We start from the raw sequence: 10156 nt of genomic DNA, 5'->3' as shown, positions 1-10156 counted from the left end.
GGGTAGCCGTTGAGTGGATTTGAACCCACGACCTTGCGATCATGGGGTGACCTCTCCGCCTGCTAAGCAGACTGGCTGCCCTGGACAGGTCGCCAGTCTGTTGCAGGGCTAACAGAGACCATTTGCAGTTAACCTAACCCCACTCACTGCCCGTCTGTGGACCGTGGGAGGAAGTTGGAGTACCCGAACAGACCCCACGCAGACATGAGCTCCGCCCACATGGTGGAATGGAACCTAGGACCTTCTTTGAACAGTGCTAACCGCCGCGCTGCGCTGAAAACCCTGAAATGATCGGTCCATTAGCCAAAGTCACGTGACCGACTCGCTGCCCTGGCAAAGCGTTCCTCCCTCACATCGGCCACTAGTGGACAATCGGTAGTACTGCACGTGTTTTTTACTGTCTCATCATCCTGGAGGAAAATTAAAGAAACCAAGACGACCTATGACTGCTGTGGATCAACACTGCGCCCAGGCAGCTTTATCAGATCCCTGAACGTGGCGTGGAGTATCACCTCGCACTGCTGCTGGGACTGACTGCTACGTGTGGTTTTGATCTGGATGGATAAACGAGTTTAAACGAGCCGCGCTGACCGCCGGGGTCGCTGTGGAGCGTCAGCGATTGGTGCGATTTGCCGTTCTGTTAAACTCAAAGACGTGCAAACGACTGCTATACTGTTTTTACCTGCTGGGTGGGCGTGTCCCCGTAGCTCTGATGTCAGGTGAAAACTGTGGATCGCCTGTTCTAGGATTTTACTACTCAGCTGTAAAAAAACGAAATCTGACTCGCTGTCTCAACTCGCTCAGGATTTCACAGACGAGTCGAGACAAGCAGAGAAATGTGGCGGCGACTGAGCTGTGAGAGAGAGCAGCTCTTTGGAAGGATAACAGGAAACGCCGCCGCCGCTTTGAAACCTGAACACAACAGCGGGCGCTTCGAGCCACTGCTGTTCGGCTTGTGTGATGATTTTAATTACACTGCTTTGACAGGTGGAGATTCACGACACTGATGTTTGGGTCAGAGGTTAAAGACTGCAGCTCACCCGTCTGCACGTGCACAGGGGGAGGAGCTTCACGCTCACACAGGAGCACCAGACCCATCAGTAGGTTAGTCTGGTTTGAGCCACCCCCTCTGCCGTGGGCTGACTGACAGCTCAGTGGGAGGAGCTTACATTGGCAGCTGGATCCAGGTGTTTTATTCCAATTTAACCTGCAGTCATTTATCAGGGCCTGAGTCAGCTGATCGTCTGATACAGAAACAATAAGTGATCAATAAGTAACACAGAGCGCAGACTCCAGGCTGTGAATACAGCGGTCACCATTGTTTCGCGTGCGCGCGTGCGCGCGTGCGCGCGTGTGTGCGTGTACCTGGTGGCAGTCGGACCAGGTGGTTTCTCCTGATGTTCAGGTCTCTTAGAGCCTCCAGCTGGCCCACCTGAGCAGGCAGAGTCTGGATCTCGTTGCAGCTCACATCCTGTGGGTGATCAAAGATAACGATAATCAATAAGCACTGCGATTGGTCAGCGAGGATGCCGATGTGCGGCGTGAGAGGACCGACCAGCTCGGTGAGGTGCCTCAGCTGTCCCAGCTCCTCCGGCAGAGAAACCAGCTTGTTGTTGCAGGCGATCAAAACCTTCAGAGGGAGGCCGCAGACGACGGCGGGCAGCATCGACAGCTGGTTCCGACTGAGGGGAGGGGCATCAAGAGAGGGGCGGGGTCAGAGACACAGGCATCCAGCTGTCATCGGTAAACATGTGACAAGTGTGCATGAGACAGAGAACAGAGGAAGAGGAGGACTACGAGACAAAACAGAATAAGACAAAGAAAAGATGAAGACGGCACAAAAAAAAGAAAAGAAAGATGATGAAGACCAGAGAGGAAGAAGAAGAGGAAGACAAAAAGCAGAAGAAGACGAGGAGACGTTTCCAGATTCCTTCTGGTTCTGCTGATGAAACCAAAAGTGAGCTTCATGGTTTCCGACCAATAAAATCAGCAGCATTCAGGCCGTCAGTTCAGTGAACAGCACCCACAGATCACCCACAGCAAAGCACGCCACAAGGTGAGGACATGTCTGAGGACTTCCTGTTTGGTGCCGTCTGACAGGGTGTGGAGCTCGTAATAAATGAAACAGACCTGAGGCACACAGCTGCACAGGTGTGTGTGTGTTTGTGTGTGTGTGTTACCTGAGGTTCAGGTAGGTAAGCGCCTGCAGGTTGAGCAGGCCGTCAGGCAGCGAGCGCAGACAGTTCTGGTACAGGTTCAGACTCTCCAGAGACACGAAGTGACAAACCTCAGGAGGAAGCTCCGACAGCCGGTTACGAGACAGATCTGCACACACACACGGTACAGGTTAACCTGAGATCACACACACACACACGTGCTCCTGAGCAGAGCTTCAGTCTCCTCTCACACACAAACACAGAGCTCAGAGACTGATCAGCAGCAGCTTTAACATGAAGCTGCTGGTGACCCGCGCACATACAGAGCTCACACATGCAGGAACCTCCGAGGACTGCAGAGCGCCGAGGGGACGCTTGGTCCCTGCCCACTCTGCACACACAGAAATGTGAGATACTCTGAGATAGGCGATGTTGTGACTCTAAAGCAGAGATACAGAGCGAGCTGAGGAGGACAGCACTGAGGTCGGTGAGGATCATGTGACCGTGAAGCAGCTGTGAAGCCTCAGCTCAGAGAGAGGAGGAGCCTGGACAGGTATGAACAGGTACTGCTCACAGACGCTGCCTATGGAAGCATTTGTTGTGCTGATACAATCCTGCATGCTTCAGGATCCGCGGAGCAGTCTTCCCCCCTCATCCAACATCAGCTTGGTCAAGCATCGCACCTGGGCGGTAGTACTCACTCAGTTCCTGTCACACACGCGAAACACTCGTCTTTGTTTGTTTCCGGTCTCGTGCTTCCCGAGTGTGTCCAGGGAGATGACGAAACCCAATCAAACACGTTAAACTGTGACGTCATTGCAGGTTACGTACAGCGAATATCGGTTTGGGTGCAATTTAGTGTGAATGAAAGGAGCACGTGCAGCATCAGCATGGCGGGATTCGATCAGCTGATCGATAATCAATGCTGTTTGTTCTGTGCGTTTGTTTTGCTCGGCACGCCGGCCCGGGCAGGCGGAGCCGCCTCTGTGTCCTCCCGGCTCGTTATCTAATCAGAGTCGAACAAAACAAAGCCAGCCAGGTGTGTGGTCACCTTTGGGCCCAGTCTCTGACTTCAGCCCCCCCGGTGGTCAGGCTCCCCTCGCCCCGGTGACCCCGCGCGCCTCCTCCGCAGTGTTTACAGGCTGTCGGGGGCAGAGCTAACATGCTAACAAACAAGCTGGCAGGTGAAGCGGCACGAGCCGTCACCTTTGAGATCAGGTGACAACCTCTCAGCCTCCCCGCGGTGAGCCGCAGTGAGAGCCGTTAACCGCAGCCTTAAACTCGGCGGCAGCACCCAGGTAACCGCGCTAACCCTGCTAACATGCTAAGAGCAGCTAACCGGGCTCAGACCCGAACCGTCCGGTACAAAAAGCCTCTGCCGGCGGGCTCGGTCCCCGGATTCATTGTGACTGCCTGTCTGCGCCGGTACTCTCCGCTCGGAGAGCCCGGTAAAGGCAGCGGAACCCCGACACGGTGCCGATTTCTGAGTTCGATGTTTGTCACAACACCGGCCTGACGGTGTCCCAGCCTACCCGCAGCCCCAAACCCGACTTCCCCAAAGCACTCCGGACTAAGCCACCGCCCGCGGCACGCTATACAAGGCCCGCCGCCGGGCCGGGTCCCGGTGCGGGTCACTCACCGGCCCTGGTGGTGTCGGTCAGGTCGTGGTTGGCGGCGCTCCGGGGGAACTCCTTCAGCTTCCTGCCGCTCAGGTTCAAGCTCCCGGTGGCCGCGGCTTCGTCCAGCGCCCGGTCCAGAGAACGGTTCCAGGGCGCCGGGCCCGCCGGGCCCAGTCCGTTACTGTTCCCGGTGCCGCCGCCCCCGATGGTGAAGCTGAGTCCGGCGCTGTCCGCAGAGCCCAACAACACCGAGGCCGCCATTACACGCTCCGGCTGTTAGCTCGGTGCTAACGGCTAACTCCCACCCTAAAGTCCAAGCCGGAGCATGCGCACTGCGGCGCTGGACAACAAGACGAAGCGAGCTATAGTGCAGCTGCAATACTACTGTAGTATTACTAGTACTGCCGTAATACTGGCATCACTATACACTATACCACTATAATTTAGTACTAGTGTAATACTATAGTCAAACTGCAATACTACAGTACTATTACTACTAGTAGTGTAATACTACAATTGAATGAGGAGACTAACTACCACTGTAATACTTAATACTACTGTTACATTATAGTACTACCACAGTGACACTGGAACAGAGAGCCTGGCGAGCTGAAATACTGCAATACTCTTGTAAGATTACTGCTCATCGTACTGTGTTCTGATTTTTTTGTAGGTGATCACTGGCAGGTATTTGTACACGTGTACAGCAATACTACAGTTGTTATTATAATATTACTTTTGTAATACTCTTACTGCTTCTAATGCTGTAATACTACAACAGATACAGCCCAGTGCTTTTTTACTGCTACTGATACCACAGTACCAGTAGCGGTTTTTGATACGGGTGACACAGGCGGTTGCCCGGGGCGGCATCACGGGCATCGGCAAAAAAAAAAATAGCTCGTACTCATGCTGCCCCGACATCAGCCAGCGCATATTGGGAATGTCACAGGCACCGATCTGTTTTCTATCGCCCATTTGCTGGGAGTAAGGGCGCCCTCCGTTTGCGAGGTGCGCCTGCTGCTTGCGGCACAGGGAGGAGAGGGCGGGGCGGCGGGGGATTCTCTGTCTGGCTGGAGCAGCGTCTAATAACCAACTCACAAAATAAAACAAAATAAAAACAAACCAACAACACGAAAACAGCAGACATTATGATACAGACTTATAATTTGCACCGATGTTTTTTCGAAATTCTAAAAGTGAGCGCGAGAGCCCTCGGTGCGCCTGCGCGCTGCTGAAGTCAAAGTAAACTTTATTGTCATCTCCGCTACATACAGTCCAGTATATAGAGAGACGAGACGACGAGGCTCCAGTTACAGCAGTGCAAGTAAACAAACAATAAATATAAGAAGAGTAAGAAAATAAATCTACACTTTAGGACCAGGGGTAAAGGGATCAATAACAATTTATAATTTACAGTTTGAGGATTTAAAGTCTCACACACAACCCGTCGAAAGGGGAGGGGGCCTGGCTGCTTCCAAATAGAGCACATTTCATTCATAATGTTGTAAATCCAAGCCCATTATATATTCATGATTTGAATCCTGGGTTGTGCAAAATCCCAGAAATAAACCCAGACAAAGTGAATCTGTGAACTAAGGTGTCTTGATGCATGCTCAATCATCCAGGAAAGTAAATCTCCAAAAGTTGATTCTGTTCATCTGGACGTAGCGTTTTGGTGGGAGAAACGTTTCGTCACTCATCCAAGTGACTTCTTCAGTCTCAGCTGACTGCAGGTTTCCCCAAATCTTATAAACAGTACATTTGCATAATGAATGAAACCAGCCCACTGAAGGAACAATGGGCTGTGAACTAAGGTGTAGGTCTATTAGGTTATGTTGTGGTGATCCTCGAGTTGGGGGATTTGTGTTCATACTGGAGTGCAAAATTAAAACCAATAGAAGATGGACGAGAAAAGTTCAAAGCCATCAGGTGCTTAGTTTAGAAAAAAGAGAAAAGAAGAGGAGGAGAAACGAGCAAAGATACAGGTAAGCAGATGTGTCATTGGATAATGGCAGGTCATCCTGAAACTATCAGAATCAGAATACTTTATTAATCCCTAAGGAAATTATGTGGGTTACAGTTGCTCCAAGAAGAAATGGTAAAAAATAGCAACAGTAACAGACTAAACTCCAAACAATACATTATGTTACAGATTTTAATATTAATTAGTCATTGTTGATTTGTCCTGTTCTCATTGTATGATGAATTATGATGGCTGTTTGGTAGCTGTTTGCATACTATGCATACTCTCTCTTCATATGTGTGTGTGTGTGTGTTTCTGTGGTGAAATTCAGTATGGTTCCGACAACAGTTTTATGTTAATGTACAATCCCAGATAGCAAGGAAACATTGAAACAATGTTGAGTCAATATCAGGCGACGTCATTGAAGCAACGTTGAAGTGTGACGTTGACCCAACATCACTCTTGCACCCATTTTTAATGTTGAAACAACGTCAGGTTTTGATGTTGAATCAATGTTGAAACCTGACATTGATTCGACGTTATATTTTCTAACACTGTTGACATTGAAACAATGTCAGATTCTGATATTGAAACACTGTTGAGATATGGTATTGATTTTCCACCTCTTTCGCACAGTTGCTTTTTATTGAAAAAAACCAAAAAACCAAAAAAGGTCAATAGACATGTATCATTTGCAAAATACTTTATTAAAAGACAAAGTTTCCTATTTACATTTCTATGTTTCACATCACTTTTTATTATTTACTCCGGGATGGGGAGTTCCTTCCTGCGCGCCACCCGTACGATCTGGAGCATATCTGAGCCATTTCTGGACTGCTTGAGCAAAGACCAACTCAGACATAGAGTTCGCCCCTACCTGCTGCGCCAGGCCATCTAGGACAAAAAATAGACACACACACAAAAAAAGGGAATTAGAGCACATGAATAAGCTCTTGTTAATTGTCTTCAGCAGGGAGAAAGTATGTAAACTCCTAGGCTGATAAACATGAAAGTCACCAGGCGGAAATCAGCAAACTGCCGCATTTGATTCCCAAAGAGCTATAAGCTGAAAATGTGATATGTCTTAGCATGGTGTGCCGTGTATCCTTTAAAAAAAAAAGAAAACATGGGTCCTCGGGCTGTACAAAGTGTACAACCCGAGGACAAAACAAGCCGAAGACCAAAGACTCCATCTCCAGATTAACCGGACATGAAAGTCTTGTTATTAAGAAAGACAAAGTAATATAGCAAAAAACAGACATAGGAAATGTGAAACGCACCCAGCACATCAATTGATCCCTTTATTGTTCACTTTAGGCTCATAAAACTACAATAAATGTTAAAACTTACCAAATATGCATCTGCACGGCGCTGTCTCTTTAAATGCCCTTTTTTGCTTTGTCTGGTCCTTGGTTTTTTTTCCCCTGTCCAGTTGAGTACAGAGGCCAGCTCCTTTGTAATGGCATAAACCATTACACAGCGGACTCGCACCTCCAGTGTGGTCCAGCAGCACCAATCAACGCAAAGCGTCTCACCTATAGACACATTTTATGAGATGGAATTAGCGTGTCTCATGTCTTAAATGTGTATGCAAGTGCTTGTGTGTTTACTTCATGTAATTGATGATAGAAACATGTCATTTGGTTTTCCCTAAAGCCTGATTTTCAAGTCATACAAAGAATAAACCAAAGTATTGGCAGTGCAATGTATTTCTATTCACTTTTGTTGGATATTCATTTGTTAGTTCTTGTAACTGCTAAAAGTGTTTACTAGTTTTTGCCTGTCACATATATTTGTTATACCATGTAAACTGTGAAATTCCAAGATTTTCAAACTTGCCTTGTAATAGTGGCCTCACAGAGTCTCTGGGATCTACAGAAAAAAAATCACAACAAGATGACATTCAGGAGTATAAACTGGTGTTTTGAAGATAAGAGTACAATGACATTGTGATGCAGCTTTAAAGCTTTTTTAAAAGCATACCATCTATAGGGAAGACATCAGACTCTGCATGCTGGGGAGATCGCAAAGCTGTGTCGGTTTGTGCCGGAGTGGCGAAAGGTGCCGGGAGCTGGGTGGGGCATTATGATGGTTGCTATCAGTGGGCTGGGGGGCAGACTGCGGAGTGATGAGGGCTGTTTAGAAAAAGATAATTTTTTAAGTATTTAAGAATACAGACAACTTGTCAAAAAAGTTTCCTCGTGTCAGACACAGATATGTACACAGACACTAGACAGTATTTTATTACCTGGTATTTTCACTCGAGGGGCCTGGGGAAACCGTTTTTTTGTAGGCTGCTCATCCTCTGAGTCCGTATATGTGTACAGGGGATTTGGTCTAAAGAAAAGAAATTAAAAACGGTCTTAAGTAATTGTAAATATGCTTTTGGCATATTGTTTCCTAAAGTTAGTTTGATTTCTAACAACACACACAGGAAACAGAGACGTGCAAGAAGGTACAGTATACAATGAATTTTTGAAGTGCACAAGTGTACACGGCTTTGCATTTTTAAAAAGTTTACAAACTTCCACTTTTTGGACTATATTATGTGGTGATATTGCAGTATGCAAGCACCACAGATATGTATAAAAGACAAGATCATAAATTCTTAACAATCAAAGATATGTTTGTGAATAAAAAGGTTTTACTTGTGCTTTCTTTTAAGACTGGTCTGGGTTTCTTCTTCGGACTGAAGGTCAGACGTATCACAGCGTTCGCGTGGATATCTCTGAAGACTGCGTTCTGCTTCGTGAAATGTGCCTGGAAATACAAACACAATGTACGGCCAGACATACATTACGTGTGGACAAAAGGTGCAAACGCATAGAAAAATCAGCGTACCAGCGTATTTCAAAAATACGCTGGTACGTGTGGACGTAGCCTTATTCATTATTCAAGGCACAAACGGAAAGTCATGTACGCGTGCAACGTAAAGTTAGGTGAGCGTGCAACGTACAGTCACGCATGCTGCGTGAGCATTCAAACTGAGTCTAAAGTTTTCGTGTGCGAATTGAAGCGAGTGCTCTCCAATCATCAAAAGTAACAAAGTCATTGAACACGTTTATACAGTTAACTTTATGTTTATCAATCATATATCACAGATTTAGAATTTTTTGTAGTACTAAGCAACTACAGAGCGAAAGTCTGGGTCAAGCGCCGAGGCGACGGCAAGAACAAAGGAAACCTCGAAGCGTTAAAGCTAGCTTTGTAAGGGAATATAACGAAGAAATTATGAAACGAAAATGTTTTCTTTGTTGATATACTTTGTTCGCAGTGCAATTTATTTGTTGCCGGATTGTAAGAAGTAGACACAATTTAAATAACAGTAAGAAAAAAACTCGTTAATGTACAACATTAACAAGTTTTTTTTTTTACTGTTATTCAAATGCAAACATGGAAATAACGAGTAGGAAAAAAAAATCATTCATTCTTACCTTATACTAATCGTGGTGCAGGCCAGTGCAGTGCATGAACTGATGCCTTCTCCGGTCAATTCCGCTGAGAGTAAATTAAATGTCCCGCTCTACTGTAGAAGACAATGAATACCGGGGGAGGGGGGGGGGGGGGTGTACCAATGTGAGAGGGGTGCTGCGGAATAGTCCAAGTGATCGCTGCTTTAATTTCCCGGTCAACTATACATAAATTGCACGTAGACACGATTTTTTAAAGCTGGTGAACCACACCAAGTCATTGATAACAAATGAACAATAAATCTACTTTCTCTGGTACTTTATACCCAATCAGTTGCAATGCAATTTAATGCTCAACTACAAATCGATGGTTTTTGATGGTGACCGGAGCCGAATGATCGTCAACTATAAATAGACGTTTTCTCGACGTTGTTGTTGTCACCTGGTCGACTATAAATAGATCAAATATCAATGACAAAAAAACAACGGTGAATCAACATCGTTACAACGTCTCTATAGTAAGACCGTCGGTTTACCACAGTATTTCAACGTTGTTACAACATTGGCATTTCAACCCCGACCATATACGACGGTTCGGATGAAAAATCAACATAGATTCAATGTCGTCTTGCTATCTGGGATCCTTAATATGTTTTATGTGTGTGTGTGTGTGGGGGGGGGCAGAGAGAGAGTGTTCGCCCAGGGCGCCAAACAGGCTAGGACCGCCACTGCACAGTACTATAACCAGTGTTGGGGAGTAACGGAATACATGTACCGCCGTTACGTATTTAGAATACAAAATATGAGTAACTGTATTCCGTTACAGTTACCGTTTAAAAAGGTGGTATTCAGAATACAGTTACTTTGTTGAAATAAATGGATTACACGGCGGTACTTCCCTGTTTCATATTGTCGCGGGTCAGGATTGTTTGGGTTTGTTTGACAGCTACGCTCTGTTGTTCCAGGCGGCAGCGTTACGGTTGCCATGGTTACAGGGTGACGCTC

At 46.6% G+C, this 10156-nt stretch overlaps 1 protein-coding gene and 1 long non-coding RNA gene across 2 annotated transcripts in view; both read right to left on the bottom strand.

Annotated features, from left to right (window-relative positions):
* The window catches only part of lrch3 (leucine-rich repeats and calponin homology (CH) domain containing 3), a 19633-nt gene extending 15557 nt beyond the window's left edge, over positions 1 to 4076 (bottom strand). The window contains 4 exon segments of the mRNA XM_063494393.1: positions 1366 to 1471; positions 1556 to 1682; positions 2181 to 2325; positions 3796 to 4076. Of these exon segments, the coding sequence (XP_063350463.1) occupies positions 1366 to 1471; positions 1556 to 1682; positions 2181 to 2325; positions 3796 to 4036 (619 nt within the window). The 5' untranslated portion in view covers positions 4037 to 4076.
* A 2284-nt stretch (positions 4077 to 6360) lies between these two features.
* LOC134641834 (uncharacterized) lies at positions 6361 to 8062 on the bottom strand. Its single transcript, XR_010095579.2, has 5 exons — positions 7990 to 8062; positions 7725 to 7876; positions 7581 to 7613; positions 7092 to 7276; positions 6361 to 6635 (listed from the first exon to the last, which is right to left on the bottom strand). It is a non-coding gene; the product is annotated as an uncharacterized LOC134641834 (long non-coding RNA).
* Between the last annotated feature and the right edge of the window lie 2094 nt (positions 8063 to 10156).

The sequence above is a fragment of the Pelmatolapia mariae genome, linkage group LG14, assembly GCF_036321145.2.
Source record: "Pelmatolapia mariae isolate MD_Pm_ZW linkage group LG14, Pm_UMD_F_2, whole genome shotgun sequence".
In the NCBI taxonomy this organism is placed as follows: domain Eukaryota; kingdom Metazoa; phylum Chordata; class Actinopteri; order Cichliformes; family Cichlidae; genus Pelmatolapia; species Pelmatolapia mariae.
This window is presented reverse-complemented; position numbering and strand designations above follow the sequence as displayed.